Source organism: Mauremys mutica, chromosome 4, assembly GCF_020497125.1.
Source record: "Mauremys mutica isolate MM-2020 ecotype Southern chromosome 4, ASM2049712v1, whole genome shotgun sequence".
In the NCBI taxonomy this organism is placed as follows: domain Eukaryota; kingdom Metazoa; phylum Chordata; order Testudines; family Geoemydidae; genus Mauremys; species Mauremys mutica.
Genome location: NC_059075.1, coordinates 157,932,532 through 157,959,977, shown reverse-complemented (window position 1 = coordinate 157,959,977; position 27,446 = coordinate 157,932,532). Strand labels below are relative to the sequence as shown.

At 50.9% G+C, this 27,446-nt stretch overlaps 1 protein-coding gene and 1 long non-coding RNA gene across 2 annotated transcripts; both read right to left on the bottom strand.

Moving 5' to 3' along the window:
- Positions 1-13,809: 13,809 nt before the first annotated feature.
- Positions 13,810-21,954, bottom strand: LOC123369174 (up-regulator of cell proliferation-like). The gene is made up of 2 exons (XM_045014534.1): positions 21,939-21,954; positions 13,810-20,000 (listed from the first exon to the last, which is right to left on the bottom strand). The coding sequence occupies exons 1-2, from the start codon at positions 21,952-21,954 to the stop codon at positions 15,283-15,285; spliced, it is 4,734 nt and encodes a 1,577-aa protein (XP_044870469.1). The 3' UTR covers positions 13,810-15,282.
- Positions 21,955-24,659: 2,705 nt separating this feature from the next.
- On the bottom strand, positions 24,660-25,136 carry LOC123368553. Its single transcript, XR_006578820.1, has 3 exons — positions 25,078-25,136; positions 24,898-24,954; positions 24,660-24,775 (listed from the first exon to the last, which is right to left on the bottom strand). It is a non-coding gene; the product is annotated as an uncharacterized LOC123368553 (long non-coding RNA).
- Between the last annotated feature and the right edge of the window lie 2,310 nt (positions 25,137-27,446).

Below are 27,446 nucleotides of genomic sequence, written 5' to 3'. Positions count from 1 at the left end.
CCAGGGAACCAATTGGCTGGGATGGAAATGGTCAGTGAAAATGCAAATGATCCGGCTGGCAGGGGGGAGGGGCTGCAGGGCTCAGGATACCTGCCTGCCTGTAACCAGCCCCCTGGGGCTGAGCGGGAGGGAGAGATGCTCCCCACCCCCTGCACACCGGAGAGGGGGCTCACGCTGGCTCTGATGCTGTGACCAGAGCAGGGAGCTCGCTGCCTGCCCCCACGGGGACAGCCAGGGCAGCGCTGAGCATGGGGGGAGCTTGGACCCCAGCTGAGTGGGGGGACCCCCAGGCAGGGCAGGGCGGCTGCCAACCAGGTTTGCCTGGTCCAGACGTGCTGCTGGGAAGTGATTCCACAGCAGGGAGGGAGCTACCAGGGACAGGGCTCAGGGGGGCTGTGACCCCAGGCCCAGCCAGCGAGAGGGAGCAGGTCCCACTCCCTGTCCCAGCCGCTGAATCCCAGACCGAGCTGCGGAGGGATCCCTCCTTGGAGAAACTGAGGGAACTTGCTGGCCCCAGCGCTGCAAACCCCCTTGGGGAAGGCTGCAGGGACAGAGTCCTGCGGGAGAAGCGATTCCTGTACCGGGAATGGGCTCCCCAAGGGGAAGTGGAACTGAGGGGGATCAGGAGGCAGCTGGGGGTGCCCCAGGAATCCACAGGGTTCTTCCCTCTCGAGCTGCTGGATGGGAGCAGAGTGAGGGGACCCCTGGACCTGGAAGGGGAGGATTGGGAGGAGAAGGGGGAAGACCCCTTGGGGAATCTCTCCCCTGAGGTGGGAGCCAATCTCCCCATCAGGTGTTCCCCGTTCAGAGTCACTGGGGAAGCAGCCCAGAACCTGGAGAGAGGTCAAGGACCTGCTGGCTTTAGATGGGATCCAGCTGTTCAACAGCCCATGGGCCTCACCCGTGGGGCTGGTCCCCAAGGGAGACAGGATGATCTGGTTCTGTGGGGACCATCAGAAGCTTAAAGCCATCGCAGTGTCTGATGCCAACCCCATGCCTAGGCCTGGGGAGAGTCTAGACAAGCTGAGGGGGATGGAGAACCTGGCCCTGGCGTACGATGACATGTGTCTCTTTAGCCAGACCTGGGAGGAATAGGTGTCCCAAGTGAAGAAGGGGCTGGGCTGCCTCAAGGAGGCAGGACTGATGGTAAAAGCCGAGAAGTGCAAGGTGGAGATGATCAGAGATTGGCCCATTCCCCAGACCAAGAAACAAGTCCAGGCCTTTATCAGGATGGCAGGAGGCCACCGGAGGTTGGTACCCCATGTTAGCCCCCTAGCTACCCTCACCCCTGAGCTATGTGAGAGGGTGAAGCCAGACGAGGTGGTCTGGACCAAGCAGGGCTCTCTGTATTCTGAAGGAGGCTCTAATCCAGGGCCCGGTAAATCTGGCAAACCCAGACTTTGCCAAGCCCTTTGCAGTGTTCACTGATGCCTCAGACGCAGGGCTCGGCATGGTGCTGATGCAAGCCAGTGCTGAGGGTGGGAGACACCCCATCGGGTACCTGAGCAAGGAACTGCTGCCCCAGGAGCAGAACTCTGCGGCCTCAGAGAAGAAATGCCTGGCCATGGTGCCGGCCCTTGGAAAGCTGCAGCTGGATCTATTTGGGCAGCGCTTTACTGTGTAAACTGACCACGCTCCTCCGATGTGGCGGTGTCACATGCAAGGGTCTGATGCCGAGCAGCTGGGGACAGAGACACCTGGTCAGAGGGTGGCCAAGGTCAAGCTGGGGGCTCTTAACCAAGAGAGCCCGAATTGCAGCCCTCCAAACTGGAGCGCTGGGAAAAGACCCAATCCCAGTTTGAACCCCAGGGGTATTGGGTGGCAAAAGGGTTCGGGCTGCATAAACCTTCCTACATGCGGCCTGCGAGTGCCATCGAGCACCCCCGACCTAAGGGAGGGCGCGAGACTGGACTGTCCTGGTGTAACTCACCCCAAGGAATGGGAGAGATGCTGGGGCGTCCTGGGAACGTTGGTGGGTTCGAACTTCCCCAGGTCACTGGCTGGACCTGGCTCAGTTCGGTCTCGAAGGGGGGAGAGATTTGTCGAAGTGGGAATGTTCTTAATGTTTCCTCTGAATACGGTGTGGGTGCCTCAGTTTTCCCAATGCATTTCTTAAGTTTCCAGTGTGCATAAATGGCCGACACTCTGCATCCTGGCAACAAATGGCTGGGGCCCTTCCCCCCTGCAAGGGAATAGCTAAAGGTGAACAAAGAGATCAGGTGACCTCCTGGCCCGGGAAAGAGACAAATCCCAGAGGAGGAGGGGGGTTCAGTTTGGAACTGGCTGGGGACAGGAAGTGAGTGCAGACATGGGTGTCTGCCTCGCTGCCCCCCTGTAATGATGCAGTTCTGGCGGGACCCAACTGAGGTGCCAGTTCAGGACCAATTGCTCAAACAGGGCCGTCACAGCCCTAGGCTGGGGTTTCTCCACCTCTAAAGCACCAAACCAGCCAGACAAAGAGGACTTTGGTCTCACCCCTCTGGCTAACCACAAGTCACACAAGCAATTTCCTTAGACACTCCAGTTTCCCAGTATCACCACCAGTGCCACCCGTCCTGGGGATGAACAGTGGTGAGCTGGAGCAGGTTCCCACAGGTTCTCAAGAACCGGTTGCTAAAATTAGACCTCCGTGGAGAACCGGTTGTTAAAGAGCCAGGACGTGGGCAAAGAACTCCAGTCCTCGGGCCGGACCATCCTGTTGCTCCCAGGATTCCCAGCTGGGGAGGCTGAGGCTCCCCCGGCCCTTCCCCTGCTTCCCCCCAGCTGCAGCGTGGCCAGCCGCCGGAACTAGATGGGCAGCTCAGCTGACCTCTGGAGTCATCCTGCTGCCACTTTTTGAATGGCCCAGCAAGGTGGGGGGGGGCCTGCTGCAAGCTCCAGGGCTGGCCAGAAGGGAGGGGAGGGGGCAAGTGGGGCAATTGGCCCAGGACCTGCAGGGGCCCCTGGCCCCACGAGGATCTCTCCCTGGCCCCTCCCCCGCACCCCCCCCCCTTAAATCAGAACTTTTTATAGGGAACCGGTTGTTAAGATTTTGGCAGCTCATCACTGGGGATGAATGGTTATGAAAACCAACACCCCAATAAAAGAAAAAGGTTCTCTTGATCCCAAAGGACCAAGCCCCAGACCCAGGTCAATATACACATCAGATCTTACCCACAAATCACGCTGGTGCCAGTCCTTTAGAATCTAAAATCTAAAGGTTTATTCATAAAGTGATAAAGATAGAGACGAAAGCTAGAATTGGTTGAATGGAATCAATTACATACAGTGATGGCAAAGTTCTTAGTTCAGGCTTGTAGCAATGATGGAGTAAACTGCAGGTTCAAATCAAGTCTCTGGAGTACATCCCCCGCTGGGATGGGTCATTCACTCCTTTGTTCAGAGCTTCAGTTTGTAGCAAAGTCCCTCCAGAGGTCAGAAGCAGGATTGAAGACAAGATGGAGATGAGGCATCAGCCTTATATAGGCTTTTCCAGGTGTAAGAATCTCTTTGTCCTCACTGTGGAAAATTACAGCAAAATGGAGGGAGTTTCGCAAGGGAGTTCTCCAGGTGAAGGAGGAGCTAATACAGCATCTGTGGGGTAAGTGACTGTCTGTAGTGTGTGTTTGTTTGTGTTTGGGGGTTACTTGCTGTGTGCTGAACTTGTGTTTGTCAGTCTGTTTGGTTGTTTGGTTGTTTGAGGGACCGTGTGTTCTGGCTGGCAGTTGGAGGCAGGTTTGAAAGCTCGAAGCCTCTGGTAATTGGCTGAGCCTTAATCAGTGGGCGGGGCATTCACTCAGGCCAGGGCTTTATAAAGCCGCGCACAAGCGACCAGGGGCTGCTAACAGGGAGTTTCTCAAGGGAGTTTGGAAGGGGAGTGACAAGGGAGTGGGAGTCCCTCGCCAGCCCTAACCCCGTCCCTGTAGTCCCCCTAAAACCTATAAACCAAACCACATTTCAAAACCCCTTTCTGTAAACCACCCTTCCATTAACTAGGAGACAATGCAGGCAGAAGCCCAGCAGCAGAGTGGGGGCTATCCAGTTTATTGCGCTGAGTGTTGCATGTATGATTACCTGCCCTGTGGGCGGGTGGCGTATGTGTGCAGTCGGTGCAAGGAGCTCCTGACCCTCAGAGACCATGTACGGGCTTTGGAGGCCAGGGTGGCGGAACTGGAGGAGCTGAGATAGGCAGAGAGGTATGTTGATGAGGCTTTCCGGGACACTGTAGAATTGTCCCACCTCCGCTTAGACAGCTCCTGTGCTGTTGAGGAGGAAGAACGGCCCAGGGAAACAGAGCAGTCAATGGGAGCAGAGGGAAACCTTCCCGTAGTTGGGACCCTCCTTCCAGATGGTGCTGGGGTTACCTCTCGCACTGAGGTTGCCTCTCCGGGGGAGGGAACTCCAGTTTCTAGGAAAAGGCAGGTGTTAGTAATGGGAGATTCGATTATTAGAAATGTAGATAGCTGGGTTTGTGATGACCGGGAGAACTGTATAGTGACTTGCCTGCCTGGTGCGAAGGTTGCGGATCTCTCGAGGCATCTAGACAGACTTATGTGTAGTGCTGGGGAGGAGCCGGTGGTCGTGGTACATGTAGGTACCAATGACAGGGAAGGGTAGGAGAGATGTCCTGGAAGCCAAATTTAGGCTGCTAGGGAAGACACTGAAATCCAGGACCTCTATGGTGGCATTCTCAGAAATGCTCCCAGTTCCACGCGCAGGGCCAGGTAGGCAGGCAGAGCTTCTGAGTCTCAATGCGTGGATGAGACGATGGTGTAGAGAGGAGGGGTTCACGTTCATTAGGAACTGGGGAAACTTCTGGGATGGGAGGAGCCTATACAGGAGAGATGGGCTCCACCTAAACCAAAGTGGAACCAGACTGCTGGCACTAAACATTAAAAAGGTTGTAGAGCAGTTTTTAAACTAGGAGATGGGGGAAAGCCGACTGCTGCAGAGGAGCGTGTGGATCAGACACAGACTTCTCTTAGGGGAGAGTCTGATGATAGAGAATCTCCAGGTTATAGTCAGAAGCAGAGGACGGAAGAGGATAATGTAAGGGCCGGATCAGATGATAAACAGTCACATAAAAAAGAATCTGGCACATCAGAAAAGGGCAGGCTAATAAACAGGGGCAAGTTTTTAAAGTGCTTGTACACAAATGCCAGAAGTCTAAATAATAAGATGGGTGGACTAGAGTGCCTTGTGATAAAGGAGGATATTGATATAACAGGCAACACAGAAACCTGGTGGACTGAGAGCAATCAATGGGGGACAATCATTCCAGGGTACAAAATATATTGGAAGGACAGAACAGGTCGTGCAGGGGAAGGAGTGGCACTATATGTGAAAGAAAGTGTAGATTCAAATGAAGTAAAAATCTTAAGCAAATCCACATGTTCCATAGAGTCTCTATGGATAGAAATTTCATGCTCTAGTAAAAATATAACATTAGGAATCTATCATCAACAACCTGACCAGGACAGTAATAGTGATGATGAAATGCTAAGGGAAATTAGAGAGGCTATCAAAATTAAGAACCCAATAATAGTGGGGGATTTCAATTATCCCCATATTGACTGGGAACATTTCACTTCAGGACGAAATGCAGAGATAAAATTTCTCGATACTGTAAATGACTGCTTCATGGAGCAGCTAGTACGGGAACCCACAAGGGGAGAGGCAACTCTAGATTTAATCCTGAGTGGAGCGCAGGAGCTGGTCCAAGAGGTAACTATAGCAGGACCGCTTGGAAATAGTGACCATAATACAATAGCATTCAACATCCCTGTGATGGGAAGAACATCTCAACAGTCCAACACTGTGGCCTTTAATTTCAAAAGGGGGAACTATACAAAAATGAGGGGGTTAGTTAAACAAAAGTTAAAAGGTACAGTGACTAATATGAAATCCCTGCAAGTTGCATGGGCCCTTTTTAAAGACACCATAATAGAGGCCCAACTTCAATGTATACCCCAAATTAAGAAAAACAGTAAAAGAACTAAAAAAGAGCCACCGTGGCTTAACAACCATGTAAAAGAAGCAGTGAGAGATAAAAAGACTTCCTTTGAAAAGTGGAAGCCAAATCCTAGTGAGGCAAATAGAAAGGAGCACAAACATTGCCAACTTAAGTGCAAGAGTGTAATAAGAAAAGCCAAAGAGGAGTTTGAAGAACGGCTAGCCAAAAACTCCAAAGGTAATAACAAAATGTTTTTTAAGTACATCAGAAGCAGGAAGCTGCTAAACAACCAGTGGGGCCCCTGGATGCTCGAGATACAAAAGGAGCGCTTAAAGACGATAAAGTCATTGCGGAGAAACTAAATGGATTCTTTGCTTCAGTCTTCACGGCTGAGGATGTTAGGGAGATTCCCAAACCTGAGCTGGCTTTTGTAGGTGACAAATCTGAGGAACTGTCACAGATTGAAGTGTCACTAGAGGAGGTTTTGGAATTAATTGATAAACTCAACATTAACAAGTCACCGGGACCAGATGGCATTCACCGAAGAGTTCTGAAAGAACTCAAATGTGAAGTCGCGGAACTATTAACTAAGGTTTGTAACCAGTCCTTTAAATCGGCTTCGGTACCCAATGACTGGAAGTTAGCTAATGTAACGCCAATATTTAAAAAGGGCTCTAGAGGTGATCCCGGCAATTACAGACCAGTAAGTCTAATGTCGGTACCGGGCAAATTAGTTGAAACAATAGTTAAGAATAAAATTGTCAGACACATAGAAAAACATAAACTGTTGAGCAATAGTCAACATGGTTTCTGTAAAGGGAAATCGTGTCTTACTAATCTATTAGAGTTCTTTGAAGGGGTCAACAAACATGTGGACAAGGGGGATCCGGTGGACATAGTGTACTTAGATTTCCAGAAAGCCTTTGACAAGGTCCCTCACCAAAGGCTCTTACGTAAATTAAGCTGTCATGGGATAAAAGGGAAGGTCCTTTCATGGATTGAGAACTGGTTAAAGGACAGGGAACAAAGGGTAGGAATTAATGGTAAATTCTCAGAATGGAGAGGGGTAACTAGTGGTGTTCCCCAAGGGTCAGTCCTAGGACCAATCCTATTCAATTTATTCATAAATGATCTGGAGAAAGGGGTAAACAGTGAGGTGGCAAAGTTTGCAGATGATACTAAACTGCTCAAGATAGTTAAGACCAAAGAAGATTGTGAAGAACTTCAAAAAGATCTCACAAAACTAAGTGATTCAGCAACAAAATGGCAAATGATATTTAATGTGGATAAATGTAAAGTACTGCACATTGGAAAAAATAACCCCAACTATACATACAACATGATGGGGGCTAATTTAGCTACAACGAGTCAGGAAAAAGATCTTGGAGTCATCGTGGATAGTTCTCTGAAGATGTCCATGCAGTGTGCAGAGGCGGTCAAAAAAGCAAACAGGATGTTAGGAATCATTAAAAAGGGGACAGAGAATAAGACAGAGAATATATTATTGCCCTTATATAAATCCATGGTATGCCCACATCTCAAATACTGTGTACAGATGTGGTCTCCTCACCTCAAAAAGGATATTCTAGCACTAGAAAAGGTTCAGAAAAGGGCAACTAAAATGATTAGGGTTTTAGAGAGGGTCCCGTATGAGGAAAGATTAAAGAGGCTAGGACTCTTCAGCTTGGAAAAGAGGAGACTAAGGGGGGACATGATAGAGGTATATAAAATCATGAGTGATGTTGAGAAAGTGGATAAGGAAAAGTTATTTACTTATTCCCATAATACAAGAACTAGGGGTCACCAAATGAAATTAATAGGCAGCAGGTTTAAAACAAATAAAAGGAAGTTCTTCTTCACGCAGCGCACAGTCAACTTGTGGAACTCCTTACCTGAGGAGGTTGTGAAGGCTAGGACTATAACAATGTTTAAAAGAGAACTGGATAAACTCATGGTGGCTAAGTCCATTAATGGCTATTAGCCAGGCTGGGTAAGGAATGGTGTCCCTAGCCTCTGTTCGTCAGAGGATGGAGATGGATGGCAGGAGAGAGATCACTTGATCATTGCCTGTTAGGTTCACTCCCTCTGGGGCACCTGGCATTGGCCACTGTCGGTAGACAGATACTGGGCTAGATGGACCTTTGGTCTGACCCGGTACAGCCGTTCTTATGTTCTTATGAGTCTGGAGTCACATGGGCCAGTCCCTGCACTTTGCTGAGTCACAAGGCGTATCTGCCTTCTCTCAATGGGTCAGTTGTGTAGCTGATGGTCCTTAATGGGCCATCAAGCAGGCTAGGCAGAGCTAACACCAACTTGTCTGGGGTGTCACCCAGAAGCACAGCACAAATTTGAAATACAGACAGTAAAGAGCCAATACTCATAACTTCAACTACAATATGATACACACACACAGACAGCATAATAATAACCAGCAACCCATAACCTGGTCTTAGACATCTTATATGACCCCCTTTATACAAGATTTGGTGCCACTACAGGACCTTGGTTGCAATCATGTTCTATATGGTCCCAGATTATATCAATAACGTCACACACACACACACACACAGTCCCAGAATGGACCCGGCCAAGGGGTCCTGTTCTCTGTACCTACAAGCTCTGTTTTAGACCCTGTTCCTGTCATCGAATAAACCTCTGTGTCACTGGTTGGCTGAGAGTCACGTCTGACTGCGTAGTGGGGGGGCAGGACCCTGTGGCCCCCCCAGGACCCCGCCGGGGTGGACTCGCTGTGGGAAGCGCACGGAGGGGCAGAGGATGCTGAATGCTCCAAGGAGAGACCCAGGAGGTGAAGCCGTGGGAGCTTCTTGCCCTGCAGACAGGCTGCTCCGAGGGAGAGGAGGCTCCCAGAGTCCTGCCTGGCTTGGTGGGGAGCAGTTCCAGAGCAGCGCCCGGGGACTCTGTGACAGTAAACTAGTAGGAATTTATTTTATTTCACTAACTACAATGTCTCTGTTTTCATTTTAAAAAAGAAAAATTGCGAACTGGTGAGTCCTCCCAGCCCTCACCCCCCAGGCCGTGTGCCCTGTTGCCCTCCCGCCCCCTTGGGCCCCCCGTGGCCAAGTCAGGCTGTGACTGACCCCCTCCCCGCCCACAGCTCCTTGGGCACCTGCCAGCAGGGAAGCCCCCGGGCTGGGGGAGCTCTGGGCAGGGGCGGCTCTATAAATTACAGCGCCCCAAGCAGGGCGGCGCGCTTCGCCACCCTTCCCCGGTCCCGCGGCCAGGGCAGAAGCGTCTGCGGCGGGTGCGCTGGTTCGCGGCTCCGGTGGAGCATCCGCAGGCATGCCTGCCGGAGCTCCGTCCAAGCCACGGGACCAGCGCGCCCGCCGCAGTCATGCCTGCGGGAGCTCGAGCGGAGCCGCGGGAAGAGGGGACCCTCCGCAGGCATGACTGCGGCAGGTCTGCCCGAGCCAAATGCCGCCCTGCCCCGACAATGCCGCCCACGTGCCTGCTTGGTGCGCTGGGGTCTGGAGCCGGCTCTGGCTCTGGGGCAGGGACAGGGCTGGGAGGTGTTTGCAAACCATAGGGTCAATGGCTAACATGGGCAGGGGGGATCAGTATCAGTGAATGGGGATGGGTCACAGTGGGACGAGGAGAACAAACCGGCCGGGGACCTAGCCGGCCCCACAGGGCATACGGCCGGAGGACTCAGCACTAGGCCGGGCAGAGGGACCCAGGCCCACACCCGGCCTGGCCTGGTTTGATCCCGGGGCCGTGAGGCCAGGGGTCATGTTGGGGGAAGTGCTGGATGGCCCAAGCCAGTCTGGGATCCTGGCCCCACGGCAGCCGGTGGCTTCGCTGGAGCCAGGGTTCCCCCCGACTCCCCTTCCAGCCGGGCCAAGCAGCCACACGTCTGGCCCCGGAGAACGGCTGCCTGAGGTGACACTGGAAAGGCTGGGCTGGGGTGTCTCACATGGCGCCAAGATACCCCACCTCAGCCCAGGCGGCCATGGCTGCACACGAAGCGTGATGCAGGATTGAGGTGCCTTCATGTTGGGGTGTCCAGGACGAGACAAGCAGGGCCAGGCTCTGAAAAGAGCAGTGTAGCTACCAGAATAAAGTCAGCTTTTTGAAAGTGCCCCGCTCCCAGCAGCAGCTGACTGTAACTGGAGCTGCGGATGCTTCGCACCCCTGGAAACCAGCCCCGGCGTGTCTCGGGTTGCGCAACCAGAAATGGCTCAGTGACCACTCTTGAAAATGTGGGCCAGGCTCAGCACAATACACAGAGCAGCTGTAGCAAAGGCCCAGGGAACTCTGCGGTGCTACCCCAGTGCAAGAGATGTCTGGGGAGCTCATGGCACCTGCCAGTGCTCAGACAGCTTCCCCAAACGGCAGCAGTTTCACGTCACCGTCAGTGTCTGAGTGTGCGACTCACGCGGGTTGTGGTACCCTGTGAATGGCCGTGTTGTTTTCTGCACTAACTGCAACAGAGGGGCATTGATGCTTTTACCTGCCAGGGCTTCTGTTGGTTTTGGGTGTAAAGGAAAATCCCTGTAAGGGAAAAGTATAAGCTGGAAAACAACATTATCCGAATATTCTCTTAGCTGTTATTTTTGTGTGCCCAGAAATACGCTGGGTGCTCAGGAAACAGGTAAATAGCTTCTGTCAGACAGAGCCTCGTCCTGTGCCCAGCAGGACAGGCCCAGTGAGGGGAGAGGAAGGAGGAGGGTGAAAATAAGAAGATGAGGCGGTTGCTCAGCAAAGCTTGGCAGGTCAATTACCTCAGTATTTGTTTTAAATTATCCCTCCCTCCCTCCCTCTTCACTTCTCCTGGGATTGGCTGGCTGCAAAAGTGAATTTGAGGAGGGATTTCACAGAATCATAGAACCATGGGGTGAGAAGGGACCACAAGGGACATCTAGTCTAACCCCTGCCAAGATGCAGGATTTGTTGTGTCTAAAAACCATCCAGCCTCCTTTTGAAACCCTCCAGCACAACAGCCTCCATGACCTCCCGAGGCGTCTGTTCCACTGTCCTGCTGTTCTTACAGTTAGGGAGTTTTTCCTGAGATTTCATTTCAATCTGCTCTGCTGTAGTTTGAACCCATTGCCTCTCGTCCTGCCCCCTGTGGCCAGGGAGAACAACTTTTTTTCATCTTTTTTATGGATTTGAATGAGGTGAAGGAGGTAGACTGGCAAACAGTCATTGTATTTTCTCTCTTCTTTTTAATAATCACAATAATCCACATCTCTGAACATCATGAAATCAAATAAATCATAATGATTATAATTCATACTAAAACCAGTGCACTCCCTGGCGCGGCAGTATGCAAAGGGCTTTTCCCAGCTGGGACCATGTTTATTATGAATTAATGCCCCAAAGTGTGCTAGGTGCTGTGCAGACCATACAAATAAACAAACAACATTAGTACAGCTCCTACTGTACCAGCTCGGCCAGTGGGAGACACCCCCTTTTTCAGGTCAGCTGGAAAAGCTGCTACCTATCAACCCCATGAGGGTCTCATGGCTGCTATAGCATATGGCTGCAGACCATGTCTACCCACAGACTTGCACCACTTTAATTAAATGGGGTAGTTAAACAAACTGATTTAACTGAATGGCGCAAACCCTGGTGTGAAGAGTCTTACTTCAGTTTAAGGCCTTGTCTAGTCTAGTCTACCAGTGATGGTAGGAGTTTTCCCATCAGTGTAGTTAATCTGTGATGAAGTGGGGGGTTTTCTCTGGTTTTCCTTGTTTGCATGCAGAGGGGATGTGCAGGGCCAAGAGAGGGCACAACCTGTGAGTCCGTGACAACCTCTCTGAGCAGGGCCGGCTCTACAGTTTTTGCCGCCCCAAGCAGACTGCTGAATTGCCGCCCTGGGCTGGGGGGGGGGGGCAGTCCGTGTGCCCTTAGGGCGGCAGGCGCGTTTAAAGGGCTCTGGGCTCCCCGCTGCCGCGGGGAACCCAGAGCCCTTTAAATCCCAGCCGCCGCTGGGAATCAGAAGGCTCTGAGCTGCCCGCCGCGGCAGGCAGCACAGAGCCTTTTAAATCCCAGGCGGCCGGGAATCAGAGGGCTCTGATTCCCAGCCGCGGCTGGCGGCAGGGCGGCTCTAGGATTTGCTGTGGGGGGGCGGCGCTTTGGCGGTTGCGGGTCAGTGGCTCCGGTGGACCTCCCGCAGGCATGCCTGCGGGAGGTCCACCGGGGCCATCTGCCGCCCTACTCAGGATGCTGCCCCAAGCGCGCGCTTGGCGCGCTGGTGCCTGGAGCCGGCCCTGTCTCTGAGGCAGGAGCTAGCTCGATGGAAGAATTCTTCTGATAATGCAGTCGCATCTACGCCAGGGTTAGGTCAACTTAAGGACTCACTTTTCACACCCTGAGTGACATAGCTAGGTCAATCTAAATTTTAAGGGTAGACCAAGCCAGGATTTGGAAGGTGTCCAAGAACTTGTCCACATGAGAAAATTTAGTGGCAAAACTATACTGCAATAGTGATAAGGGTATAACTCCTGGGATTCAGAGCACCTTTTTTGTGGTTTAGCTTAAATCACTCCCAAGAACATTAAGCTAAACTGCCAAAAGGCAATCTAAACCACAAATTAGAGTGCCCACACCAGGAGTTATAGTGGTATAATTATACTGGTACATTTCCTTGTGTAGACAAGCCCTTACATAACACATGTTAACAGCCTAGTGTAGACACGGCAATGTGGCACACGTTAGCTCACACCTTTGAAAACCAGTGGATATGTCATCACTGCAAAAAGAGGTCCCACTCTTCAGTAAGTGGCCAGGCAGCCTCAGCACCTCTGAGACAGAGGGCTGGTCTACACTGGAAAGTTAGATTGATCCAGCTACGTCAATCCAGGGCATGAAAAATCCACACCCCTGAGCAACATAGTTAAGCCAAACCAAGTCCCAGTGTAGACAGTGCTACCTGAGAGTCTGAAACAGGAGCGTTTTATATATAGACATAGCCTGAGCCTCTGGGCTCCAGCACTCCTGTTTCAGACTGTCAGCTCTGTCCTGTGAGTCCAGCTGAGACGCTCTTACAGTCTCCAGGGACCAATGCGCCTCAGCAGGTATTTGCAGGGACACCCAGCAGCCTTTTCAAACAGAATCGGGTTTATTAGTCAGCTGGAGCCCAGCGTAGGAAGTCCCTAGGCTAGCACCGAGAAATGAAGGTTAAGGCATTGTCCGTTCTGGCCAAGCCAGCTCTCCACCCAGCACGCTGCCGTGGAATCCATGGCTGGGCCTGCCTTTCTCCTTTGTCAGTCCAAGGTGCCAGCTGAGCCTGCCCCAAAAGCCACCTCTTACCACAGCCTCCTCCTGACCCACGCTGAGATCACATGTTCCACCCACAGGAGATTCCCATGGACAGGTGTCAGCTGTCCTGTCCTTGGGGATTCCATTGTCTTTAGGGGGACACCATTCATCTGGGTCGGTTTCAGCCAGTCCTTTAACGACCCATTCATTCCACCCCAGAGAGTTACGTGACACATCATCTCATGTCCTCTGCTCTGTCCCAAGAGAGTATTTAACCTGCCTGCAACCAATGGGGGTGATGCTTACAGGGGTACCCAGGGTTGGGAGGCACCTCAGTCTCATCTGCTCTTAGCGTGAGGGAGACTTGTCTGTGCCTGCCAGGGGTCGGTTCTGCGACTCCACCAACCTCAGGCGACAGAAGGAACAGCACACTCAGTTTACCAGAAGCAGCAAAGAATCCTGTGGCACCTTATAGACTAACAGACGTTTTGCAGCATGAGCTTTCGTGGGTGAATACCCACTTCTTCGGATGCAAGCCACCTCAGTTTACCAGTTACACCTCAGACCGCCGCTCAGCTTAACACACAACACTTGGACTTGATTTCACTATAAACGTATCTAAGTGTATTTAACACAAAGCAGAGATTCACATAACAGCAAGTAGGCAGAAGTAGTGTTAACAATTGGTTACATGTAAAACAAAATCATGATACGTCTCCTGGAGTCTAGACTTAACTAACAGGACACCCTCCTGCTCCATAGAGGTCAGCTCATCCAAAGTCTTTCTCCCAGCATTTAACGGCCGTGACTTTCTGTTCATCAGACAAGCACACTGATTGCTTGTCCCCAGGTGAAGGACACCGTGTGTCTCCTTCTATTCTCCTGCTATACCAGCTTATTCCTTGCTCTTGTCATAAACTGCTGTGCGTTCCTTCCTGTGGAGCTTGTGATCTCTTGACGACTTTGCAGTGTTGGTTACCTGGTGGCTCTGTATGCAAATAGCCTCACATTGTAAAACACACAACCCACAATGGTCAGCCGGGGAGAAAGGTGTCTCCCCATCTGCTGGAACAGAACTTGTTTCTCACCTTCTGGTGACCTGTCACCGTGCATACCTTAAGAACCTTGTTTTCGGTAGAGATACATAACTTTTTTAATAATATCCTTACGTACATCTCGCAATGATTATGACAACAGCATGTTACTGGCTGTTGGTAGACATCTCACACGCTACCTTTTGCTGCAATATTATGTAGACATCAGACCCAAGGGATCCCTGTAAATTCCTCTGGCAGCCAGGGGTCCCTGGGTCACAATGGGAAACAATCCAAAGTACTGAGGGGCACATAGAAATCATAAAAATATCACAGAAAGTCTCACTTTGTCACACAGGGCAATTCGTATTTTAACATGTGAGCTGGTAGGAGTCAATCCTAGATTATGTCTACACTACGAATTAGGGGCACCATTTCCCTGTTGAGTACAAACCCTCCTGAAACTGGCGGGTACATACTTAGCATGGCTAAACCTGTACTACTGCAGCTACACAGCCATTTATACGTGCATTAGTGTGATGAGAACTAGTGCAAATATGTGTACACAAGCAGGTGACTCACACCCCTAGTCTGTGGTGTATAATAGCCTTAGGGAGGAACTTAGCTAGAACAGGTAAGACTCTGACTGCTTTGTTTTAAACATGAGGTAGTTTAACATGAGTTGAAAACACACCTGTTTTCTCAGTGAAGACAAGGCCCAAGGAACTGTTTTCTGAAGGGGACTTAGGCTCACCATGAGGGGTCATTGGTGTGGAACACGCAGGGAGAAACTCCCTAGAGAAAGAAGATGCTACACAGGAACTGCACCCAGAGAGGGGGACTTTGGGTTAAACCATCCCTCTGTCTGCCGACCATTCCAAGATTCCTTTGAATTGCAAAATACCCACCCAAAGGGTTAATGGCCCAGGCCGCCTTTCCATACCGTGGTCCAAGAAGGAGGATTCCCCGGGTGTTAAAGGTAAGGAGCTGTGGGATAGGTTAGGCAGGCTGATGAGATTGGCTGAATATTCTCCACCACATTTCCACGGATAATGCTGAGTGGCGGATGGCTCTGAAAGAAGTGTCTGTACTGCATTATTGCATGTTATACACTGCCTTTATGCTCTCCAGGGCCTGCTCCTTGGTTATTTTGCCCCAGTCTTTAGGGAGATGGGCTGGTTTAGTATCATACTGTCTGGCAAACTGGTCCCAGAACTCTGTAAAAACAAACTTCCAGTAATCGGAAGCCTCACTGCTGGGGTCTGGTTGAATGAGCCAGTCTGGGTAATGCTGGCGGTAATCTCTGAAGGGAACCAGTTTCCTATTTGTATCTGAATTGCTAAAGAAAGCATTAGAGACCACATCAGAGGAGCATAACGAATAGTCAAGTATTTTTGTGATGTGATCCCTGCGTCGCCTCAGTCCCCGGGGCCGATGTACTGGTGCAAAGTGCTCCGTATGAGCTGGGCTTTCTGCTTCACAGGGGACTCCGCAGAATGGACACTGCTTCCCACAGCCAAACACTCTCTTGAACAGATCATCCTGGGGCTTCACCTGGAGCTTGGAGAGTTTCTCCTCTATGTTCACAGCTTTAAATTGTGATGCCAGGTTCTGCTCCAGCTCAGAGAGAGAGTCCTGAATGTCAGCAGAAAACTGGCTGGTATCAGCACTGGCTGTAAATTGGAAGAGGATCGTTTCCAAACTGTCTCTGGGGAGGACGAGGTCTTTCTGTAACAGGCTGCAAACCTTTGCTACAAAGTCAGAGACTGTGCTAGTTCCCCCATCGGTTGCCATCTCTAGAGCTCCTCTGACTTTCTTGATGATGGCAGAAAGGATCTCTGCTTCGAGAGCGTCAATACTTTCTCTGTTTCCATAGTGATCTGAAATGTCTCTCCATATCACTGCTTGGACAAAACTTTCATAGTCATTAATGTATTTCTTGTAGTTGTCAAAGTCCATCTTGTCCAGCAGCTTCTGCAGCACAGAGAACTGGAAGGAGGCCCGGCTGCGGTAACTGTTAGACTTCTCACTTTTGGAAAGGTCATCTACTATCCTGATTCCCAGTCTTTTGTTAACATGTTCTGCCAGGGCAGGTTTGAGACAGAGCTCACAGAAATCCCTGGCTCTCTGCTGGCAGGGATCCTTTTCCAGGTAATGGTTTATAAACGTGGACAAATACTGAGGTTTCAGTTTCTCCAGCCGTTCCTGGGGATCATTTTCTTTGATAAAGTTTTCATGCATCTCCTGGAATGCGCAGGCCGCCTCCCCCAAAATATGAAGTTTCAGATCAACTTCAAAGCAAGCGTTAGTGTGAAGGTTTGGCACATCCTCCTGCTGAAGCCGCTCGTTGATCATCTGCAGCAGTTCTCTGCCGTAGGTCTCATCATAGTCCACTTTGGAACTCACCTTCTCTTCGATATAACGCTGGCACTTGTCCATTAAAGAATGAGCAAGTTCCTCTGCTTTGTGCCGGTATTCCTGTGTGAACGATTCTCTCATGTCCCTGAAACACGTTAAATCCAAATACTCATTGTTAAATCTGAAAGATTTAATCCTGTAACTGCACAAATTTCCTGCCTCCTGAAGTTTCTGCCTGACTGTGCTCCCTCGATTCTCTAGGTCCTTTCTCAGCTGGAACTCTAGATCTTGGGAAACTTGGCGTTTCCTTAAACTAATGAGCTTTAACTCAGACACTGCTTCCTTCCACATCGTTTCAAATTCTACTTCCAGTTCCTTCTTGTCCAGTTTGAGTTTTCTCCTCTTGCAATCTTCCAGAAGGCTGATGACTTTCTTTTCCGTCATTCTCATGTACTCAGCCTGGATATTGTCTATCTTATGCCTGATTTTTGTAATAAGAATCGCATCTTCACACTTGCTGGCTGAGTAATGTTCAAGTTCTGTCGTCAGGCTCTTTGTGCTTCTGATAAAATCTTCTCTGTACTTTTCTATCAGGTGTTGGTTTCTAGCGCCACTTTCAAAGTATCTCTGTAAACACTTCACAATCTTCTCCTCCCCTTTCTGCACTTTTTCCTGTGCCTCCTGTTTTAAGTTCCCAGCATCAGGTAGTTCATGGGGTGGCTGGTTCTGAATTGCAGTTTCTTTGTCACATACCCAGAGATGCATCTCCTTGCGGAGCTTCCACTCCCACTCCAAATACCTCAGACACAGCTGGTTATAGGCCTCGGCTACCAGGCTGTTTCTGAAGCTGAAGATGAAGTTCTCGTGTTTCACAGCGTTCCACAGATTCTTCACCCACTTGGTGAACTGGGGGATGTCCCTGGGGTTTCTGTTAGGTGTCCAGCTTCTCATAAAGTCAAGCAAGTATTTCTTCAGCTCAGAAACACTCTCACTGTACCCCAGGCTCACTGGAGCCATGGGCGGGACTCCCTGCCACAGCCCAGGGATGTACCAGTTGTGTGTTTCCGGATCATACTTCATAATATCAGAAAAAGTCAGATCCCTGTTTAATTTTTCCATCCTCGCTGCAGCTTTGGTCATTTCATTGAGATGTTCCAGGAAATGATTCCTGTCCCTCATGTTTTGTTCGTGGGCAGACACGTCACTCACGTTCTGATGCACAAACTGGCAGTTGGGTTTGTGCCCGATTTCCTTCATCCTGAGAAAGGCGTGGACCACGATTTGCAGAATGTCCTTCATTTCGCTGGTGTTCTCCATGGCCATGTTAACGATCGTTATGTCGCTTAACCCAATCACCAGTGTGGCCAACTCATTGTCATGTTCATAGCTGTCCTCCAGTTTGGCCAGCTGAGGGGCTCTCAAGCCTTCTGCATCTATCACCAGGATAAAGTCGCAGCCAAGCTCCTGCTGAAACTTCTCTGCAACTTTAATGAGCATCATGAAGGCTCCTCGCGTACATCGGCCACTGCTCACTGCCAGCTGCAGGCCGAACATGGAGTTCAGCAGGGTGGATTTGCCGGTGCTCTGCACGCCCAGCACTGACAGAACCAGCAATCTGGACCTTCCCCCCAGCTTGGCATGTAGCTCGGTGAGAACACCTGTCACCCACTGCAGCGGGACATGGGATGCGTCTCCGTTGATGATCTCTAGAGCAAATCCGCTCAGCATCAGGTCAGCGGCTATGCCTGGGAGATGGGCAAATCGCCGTTGGCTTTGGGCTATTTCGCTGTCCTTACACACTGACAGTTCAGCCTCATAAAACTGCCCCAACTCCCGCATGAAATGCTCCACCCCTAAGGAACTGGCTGCAATTAATTCATCTAGCTTTGCTAGCTGCTCGGGGCTATGGCCTGGTGTCCTGTATGTCTCCTTATATTCAGCCCGCAGTTTGGAAAGATTCGCCCTAGCAATGTGATCCAGTCTGAATTTCATCCATTTCAGGAAGTAGTGTGTTTCCACTGGAGACAGCTGTTCTAGTGATGCCTTAAATGTCCCCATCCCGCCCGTGAGATCACACCCATGCTGCTGGGTCCGTAACGCCAGCAATTGCTGCCTCATCTGAGATTTATAGATCTCTGTGGGGGTTTTCCCTTGCTGCTTCAATTGACAGAGTTCTCTTTCGACTTCAGCCAGGCATTTACATGGGACCCCTTGGAGCGTCAGTGCTCTGCCCTTGTACTCGACAACGTCCCCTATTTCCCCAGTGATTTCGTCTGCTCTCTTTCTCGCTTCCGCACATTCCTCGCAGTTCTCGTCTACCTGGATTCCTAGTTCACGCGCTGTCACAGCCATGTCCTCTACACTCACTGCTCTCAGGGGCTGCTTCATCAGGTGTGCTAAGGTGTCCTGCAGCCTTGTCACAAAGTCTGAATCGTTCGCAGTGTTATCCTTCACAAGCACGTGGGACTGGGTCAGCTTGAGCAGCGGGGCCAGTTCATTGAGGAATCCCTGTGTTTTACTGGTTATAGTACTTCTGGGGTTGAGTATGAGGTAGAATTTTGTCCTTGAGTCCTGCAGTGATGATAGGAGTTCGTATTTTCTCTCACTGATGTGTTCAGCGAATATGAACACAGCTGAGGAGACCTCTGCCAGGAAGCTGAACTGCAGCCGGTGGGACTCAATGTCTCCTCGCAGGTTAATAACCGCAATGGGCTCCTGGAAAGGATCCGAACTCTCCCTCCCCCCGGGGAAATACCAGGAGATCTCTACCAACCCCTCTGCGATGTCCCGAGGGACGTTCCCAGACTCCATGTCCCGATGGATGAAGAAATCGTGCTGCTGCTGGGGGGGGCTGAGGACCTTGTTAAGGATTTTGGACTTGGACAAGCTGCATCTCCCCAGCCTCACGAAGGAAAAGGTTGGCACTGACGTGAGCACCAGGTTCTCCTCCCTGAACCCCCGGCTCTCTCGCAGGGAGAGCGGCCTCCAGTTCCTCACGATGTCCCGCATGGCCCACAGCAGGAGCGTGCACGTGGGGGTGTCCAGGGCAGGCAGCAGCAGCGGGAGGGCGAATTGGCACATGGACATCTTCAGCAGGATCTCCTGCCGCAGGAACGTGTCTGAGCAGCACAGAACGGCGCAGAGCACATCCAGGGGGTTCACACACATGCTGGGGGCTGGGCTTCTAGGAGGAATAATGGCAAAGGGTTCCTCCTCATGCTTGCTGATCCCATGCTCACCTGGGGCAGAGGGTACCAGCCTTGTGCGTCTGGCCAGCCCGTTCAGAGCCATGACCTTCCTGAGGAAATGCCACGGGATCTCCCCTAACGTCCGAGGGTTGCTCTCTTTTAATGTCTCCGGGTTAATTGCCAGGATGTCGTTCAGCTCGAGCTTTGTGCTTTGGTGTCTCTCCAGTCCCAGGTGCACTAGGAAGTCCTGGAGCAATTTCCCTTTTCCTGCAAAAAACAAACAGACACGTTTGGTGATGTTTGTGTGCCCCTCTCTCCATCCGGGTATTTCTCTCAGTACACTCAGCTCTGTTCCGGCTTCTGCCAAAGCTACTGATGATCCTGGCTCTCAGTGTGACAATGTAACGTCCATGTTTCCTCCTCCTCCTCTCATTTCTAGCTCCCACTGAATCAAAGGAATCTGCTAATCTCCTCTATGGAAATTCATTTCTTCCCTTTACAGCAACTTCATTCCTGAGAATGATCCCCCTCCTGTCCCCAGTTCTCGTTTAATCCAAAACTTTCATGTCCTCCCCTTGGCCTTGTTCCATTTCTGCCTCTCTGTAAAATACTTCTCCAACCTCCACCTGATCTTTCAGACACCTCATTCTGCCCTATGAGGCAATCCCCTTGTATTATTACAAAGGGCAAGTAGGAGCCCCTGACTGACCTTTGTAGCATTCATTATTTTATACAACTTGATCCAAATATAACAATGTCATGTAGCCCGTACGGCACATACAGTCTGCACAATTAATTTACAAACCTCATTAAAAATGCTACTTGGGTTGCAAAGTCGAGCCCATGTAACTTTCACCCAGCCCCGTGTATGTATTGTGATACAGCCTTTAATTACAGGACCACAGACTGTTTTCCACAGGCCCCCTGCCTCATTCCATCATGCACAGAGTGGAAGCCCAGAGCAGAATGCAGGTTGCTCAGGCAACTGACAGTTTGGTATTCCCTAATTTTGAGTGCTCCACTGTGTAACCTGCCTCACGCCAGGCAGAGCAAAAGGGTGACCTGGCCTGGCTACAGGAAGGGTAACGGAACTGGGAGGAGTTCAGACAATAAGATTTGATAGCTCTTCTTCGCTGTGGGGTCCTCTTCAAAGCCATGTCCATTGAGGGGGGCCAGTCAGACACTCAGGGCCCAAGGCTGTCTAAGCGAGTGCATCCCCCAACCAAATCAGTTTCAGCTCCATCACCCCAGAACTGAAGAGACCCACTACTCTGTCCATGTTATCCCCAAAAATCTTTGCATGCTGGTAGTGTTACAGTTGTTAATGGTTATACGTTAGGATGCACCTAGGACTCAGCCACACACACATTATCGATTTCTGAGCCTTCTGGGTTTGCCCTGGCACCAGAGCCAGGCTGGGCCAGGAACCCCACAGAGCTGTGCATTGTGACCAGCCAGCCACCCAGAGCTGGACGTGCAGAGCCACTGCATCCTCTGCTCAGGGGAGGCTCCTTCCCCCGCTCACTCTGCAGTGTGCAAAGCTTTCACACCCCGGACTCAGCAGGCCTGTCAGCGCTGGCTCCAGGCTCACCTCACCGGCTAAGCCTCACATCCCATCTAGTGCTGGGCAAAGAGCTGGTGCCATCAGCACCAGCTCGGGGTGGACGGAGACCTTGGTTTGTCTCCCTCCCTAAACCAGCACCACCTCCTGCTGCTGCATTTCCTGCATCACCTGCCAATATCACCACCCCCAGCTGCTCTTCTGGCCCCAACCCCCCAGCTGGCACCGTGCCTTGCTGCCACACCACCAGCACCAAGCGAGGACCCCTGAGCTCACTGACCCTGTCTTTGGACCAGGGCTGTCCTTAGGATTTATTGGGGTCCTACGCAATATTATTAAACTGGTGCCCATATGCCCGATGGCAGCCCAGGCTCACAGCCTGGTGGGGGAGAGGGACAAGGCAGCAAGGATACCGAGCCACCCAGCCTATCTCACAGCGGCAGAGAGTCACATTTCCCCGCAGAGACCCCCGTACCCTCTCCCTCACGCAGAATGCACAGCGCCAGCACATTCGGCTCTGTGAATACAGCCCTGCCTAAGGACACTGCAGCGCGTGGTGGGTGTGCAGGAGCCGACCCGCTCATACCTGCTGTCATGGGCAGTGGGTGAAGTTGCCACTTGGGGAGGCCAGCTCCCCAGCTCACCTGTGGCCTTTCCCATACTCCACCCCTGCTCTGCCCCAGGCCCCGCCCACACTCTGCCCAGCCCCCCCACTGTCTCCCCCCCTCTTCCCTCTCCCTCCCTGATCACCCCCTTTCAGCCAAATCCCTGAACCCAGATGAAGCAAATGACATTTGAAAAAAACATTCTGCAATTTCTTTCTAAAGAAAATGGAACATGTTTTCCATTGCATGCCAGAAGGTGAAAACTGGACATGCAGAAGGTACCTAATTAAAAGCACTAAACTTGGGAGTAAAAAATGTCAGTCACAGGTTTTTTTATATGCCCTGAAGTTTGGCGGAGATTTATTTGCAAAACTTTGTAGTAAGGGCGAGTCGGCAATCCTGCTGAATACAGCATTCAATATTATGAAATACATGATGCAGCTCTTCTCTGGTTTACATTTTCATCATCCGTATTTCTAAGCTGATTTTATATTGTAAATATACTCTTAAGCCTTCGTAAAGTAACCAGTCCAAATTGCTACATATTTAACTCACTGAAACAGAGACATTTTAAATTAATCAGTCACAGAGGTTTAGTGTGTTCATAACAACCTTCATTGCTTTCAGAGAAAGGGACACTAATTTACTGTGTGATCTCCATAACAATACACGTCTATGAAGTTTCACCAACTTTAAAAAATATGTTTCCAAAGATTTTAGGCATCACAAAGGATTTTATATCTTACTAAGGTACCGATTTTGCTAGTGGGTTCTCTTAAAACTAGTTCATCAAATAGAAGTAAAGAAAGGGAAGTTCTTTGTCCAGCTATCTGGAAGGAAAGGGGTGTTGTCCCTTTAAGGGCTCTCTTCCAGGGGAGGAGGGAGAAAAAAAGATGGATCAAAAGGACAGGGAGACTTTGGAAGCAAGTTTTTTGTACGACAGTCATTAAAACTAAAACGTGTATTTTAGATACGGGTGGTCCTTTGGAGGATTTATTTTAGAAACTATATGTCTGAAGATCCCAGCATTTAAGGCTAAATGTGAATACTCAGATTGTGCATCCAGCCCTGATATGCTATGATTTTATATACCTGGGGGTTGGCAGATGCTGTTAAATGGCTTCATTACCCCTTGACTGGCTCTTGAACAGTTTCAGTGTTGAGCTAATAGGTCTGGCAGGCTGGAGACTTTTTCACTTTTAAGTATTAGATCCCCTCTAGAGGAAGACTCACCAGGCTGCAGCAGCCAGCAGTGGGAGCCTGCGGGAAGGATCAGAACAGGGATAGGAGGAGGCGGGTTGGGTGAACAGTAAGACCCAGGGATGCCCCAAATTTGGGGGTGCCCTACGCAACCGTGTATGCTGCATATGCCTAAGGACGGCCTTGCTTTAGACCTTGGCACCAGTGCCCATGTGGTGCTGGGGGCAGGGGCAGCTCCAGGCCCCAGCGCACCAAGCACGTGTTTGGGGCGGCAAGCTGCGGGGGGCGCTCTGCCAGTAGCCGCGAGGGCGGCAGGCAGGCTCCCTTCAGCAGCTTGCCTGTGGAGGGTCCGCTGGTCCCGCGGCTTTGGTGGACCTCCCACAGGCGTGCCTGCAGGAGGTCCGCCAAAGCTGCAGGACCAGCGGACTCTCCGTGCTTGGGGTGGCAAAATGTCTAGAGCCGCCCCTGGCTGGGGGTTGCATAAACCAAACCGTAACACCGTGGTTTGGGATGAATGTGAGGACATGCCACAAGAGGGCATCTGACACCCTCCTACACACACATCTTCCACAAGGGTTGTGTAGCTCAGCACCGGTATGTGACTGGACAGAGAAGCAACCTCTTTATCTGAACGGATCAGATATGAACAGATAACACTTAATGCTTTATTCCCCTCATTTCAAACGAACGTGTGTGTTGGGGGGGGGGTTGTCAAGCCCAGAGAAAACAACGGGGAGCAGGATGGTGGATACATGTCAGTGTAAATAATTTCAAGTTAAAAAGCTTTATTGAGGAGTGAAAAAAAATCACCTTTGTGACTAGTGTTAACACGGGGGAGGCCAACCTGAGCCTGAGAATGAGCCTAATTTACCAATGTACAGGCTTAAAAGTGGCCATTCTTCAACAAAAAACTTCAAAAACAGACTCCAATCAGAAAATGCAGAACTGGAATTAATTTGCAAACTAGACACCATCAAATTAGGCCTGAATAAAGACTGGGAGTGGCTGGGTCACTACAAGAAGTAATCTCCCATCAACTGTTGAGTATGGGCCATCCACCCTGATGCAATTGGCCTCATTAGCACTACAAAAAGTAATTTTTACTCTGTTAACATTCACACCTTCTTGTCAACTGTTGGGAATGGGATACCCCTGGCTTAACAAAAGCACAGTTGGTTGAATTTGAAGGGGTACACAATGGTGTTCATCTGCCTGTGTCCTGACTGAATCATTGACCCCCTACTTGGTAAGGCAACTCCCATCTTTTCTTGTGCTGTGTATTTATGCCTGCCTACTGTATTTTCTACTCCATGCATCTGATGAAGTGGGTTTAGCCCACGAAAGCTTATGCCCAAATAAATTTGTTAGTCTGTAAGGTGCCACAAGACTCCTCGTCATTTCAGAGGAAGGTACTCTGGTACCCTTTTCCTCTGTCCTGTTGTTGAGAGAGATTGCCCAGTCTCCCCTCTATCGTTCATTGCACACGTGGGTACTGAACGTTTCCGCTCACAGGATACGATCAGATAAAGGTTCAAACAGGGACAGCAGGCAGCTCACTGGGCAGCTTGAGGCTTGTCCCAGTCACAGACCTGTGTAGAATCCAGCTCTGGGGCGCTTACCTTCAGCCTCATGCTCCAGAGAAACCTCGTCCTCTTCACTGTAGTGTTCCCGTGGAGCTGAAACCAAGAACATAACCCTGAGCCAGAGTGTGGTGACCTGTTACCGTACCACGCGTTACCTGCTCTGTTGCATCTTTCGTGTAAAGAACGAGTCTCAGAATTCAGTGTCAAATATTTACCTCCATGCTCACACTCCAGAAGGGCATCCTTCTCTTCACCGTGCTGTTCACGTGCAGCTGAAACCAAGAACACAAATCTGAGCCAGAGTGTGGTGACCCATTGCCGCACAGCGTGTTACATGCACTATTGCATCCTTCATGTGAAGAAGGAGTCAGAGAATTCAGCTGTGGGGTATTTACCATTGCAGTCTGTCTGTAGGTGAACTTTGTTTTCTGCACTGTAGCTTACAGGAGTATCTGAAATTAAAAGCATAACCCTGAGCCAGAACATGGTAACCCATTACTGCATGGTACAGTCAGACTGTGTTACATCCTTCATACAAAGAATGCTTCATAGCTCATCACTTGTGTTTGCCTGTTCTAACTGCAGACTGTCGGTTACAATATTTCCTACAGGTAGCATCTGATAGCAGACCATGAAGTGACTGTTTCAGGGAAATTATCTGACTGACTATCCTAGAAGTATGAGGTATCGAAACCTGCCTGCACCTCCTCTTGGATGGACTCATTAAGGGATTTGTTCCCCAGTGGGTTCATCTGGCTGCAGTGGGAAGCCTCTGAGACTGTGGCTACACTTAGCACTTCAAAGCGCTGCCATGGTAGCGCTGCCGCGGCAGCACTTTGAAGCGCTAAGTGTAGTCAAAGCCCCAGCACTGGGGGAGAGCTCTCCCAGCGCTGTCCGTACTCCACCTCCCTGTGGGGAATAACGGACAGCGCTGGGAGCCGCGCTCCCAGCGCTGGGGCTTTGACCACACTGGCGCTTTGCAGCGCCGCAATTTGCAGCGCTGGAGAGGGTGTGTTTTCACACCCTGCTGCAGCGCTGCAAATTTGTAAGTGTAGCCAAGGCCTGAGTAACTTCTGGAAAAGAGCAGGTGGCTTCCCTGCTCGCTAATTCCTAGTGTTCCCTTTCCAGACTGATGGATGGCTCAGACTTTGTCCTTATTGGTAAATTTGTCTAATAGCAGATCCATTAGTCTGAATCCTCTCGCCCTCCCCACTTTGTAGACACTTTATTAATTCCAACCCTCACAAATATCTCCTGGGTGGGTGATGTTGCTCCTAAGTTTACGTGGAAGGCAGCATTTGGGTGCCCCAGCTGCTCATCACTGGGCTGCCTACTCAATGGTTCATTATCCAGACAAATGGATCCCCTGGGAAGAAGAAGAAACACGTAGCATGGATTAGTTCTCCAATGCTGTTACCTTTCTGAGCGCTCCGTCTTCTCCTCCGGTACATATAGACTCCAACACCTACCACAACCGTTACTACCGCGCCTGCGATGGCAAAAATCCAAGCGATGCTGCGGCCAGAGCTCTCCGCCTCAGTCTCGTTCTCCCTCATCAAGGCTGCATTTGGAGAGGTTAAAGGTAAGCTGTGGAGGGCTGTGATCAAATACTGGGCATATGGGATCATTTCACAATGGTACTGGAAAGACTTTGAGGGCTGGATCTCCTGCCACTGGATAGTCATTCAGGCCTGGCCTACACTTCAGATTTAGTCAATGCAGCTTCGGCACTCAGGGGTGTGAAAATGCACAGACCTGAGCGCTGCCGTTATGCCGGCCTAGGCCCCAGTGTAGATGCCGCGAGGCTGATGGAAGAATGCATCCCTCAACCTGGCTACCGTCGCCCGGGGAGGTGGAGCTCCTCCAGCGACAGAAAACTCCCTGCCATCAGCACAGGCTGCATCTGCTCAACAGGGTTATTCTGACACAGCTCCAGAGCCCTGGCGATGCCTCCGGTCCCCGTAGCACAGACGTGGCCTCAGACAGCGACAGGTGGGGAGACTACCGGGGCAGAGAGGACTCTGTCACTCACCAGAATTAGCCTGGATTCCCTGACACCCATGGGAAAGGGAATGGCTCCGTACGGTGTCAAAGTGTAAAAATGCCTCTTCTCACAGCAAACCAGCCTTGATTCCTGGCAGCATCAGCTCAGCCCATCACAGAGGAAAACGGAGTCCCAGGAGCTCACTGCATCCTGGTTTTTCCTTCCAGACGCAGCCTGCAACCCCCAAGGTGCCGTTTGCTGTGGGCCGAGGTTAAATTGTCTGGCAACTTTCAGACAAGCCAAAGTTTGATCCTGTGCCCAAATGAACCCCTTCCCTGCCTTGCTGTGTGCTGCAGAACAGCTACCGCCTTCCACCCCAGAGGTGGCTGCATGTCTGCGGTGCTCTGTCTACCCCGTGTATCAGGGAGGGTGCACCCAGCGCTGGCCGAGGCTTGTCACTGTTACCTGTAACTCTCTCACAGACCCTCAGGTTCTGATTAAAGGGGGCGTGGATCAGAGAGCAGCAGAAGGCGCTGTCCTCAGGGCCGGTCACTGCCAGGCGGCTCTGCACCTCGAACACGCCCTCACTGCTCCGACGAAGTTCTGTCGGCTCCGACTGGTTCAGCTGGTTTCCGTTCCCATCGTGCCATGTTATTTCAGCCTCAGGATAGCCCCCCCGGGACTTGCACTGCAGGGTCATCTCGCCCTCCTCCCAGGAAAGGAGTGTGATCTGGGGGGGTCCGTATGGCGCTGAAAAGCAAGGTCTCTGGTTAGCCTTTG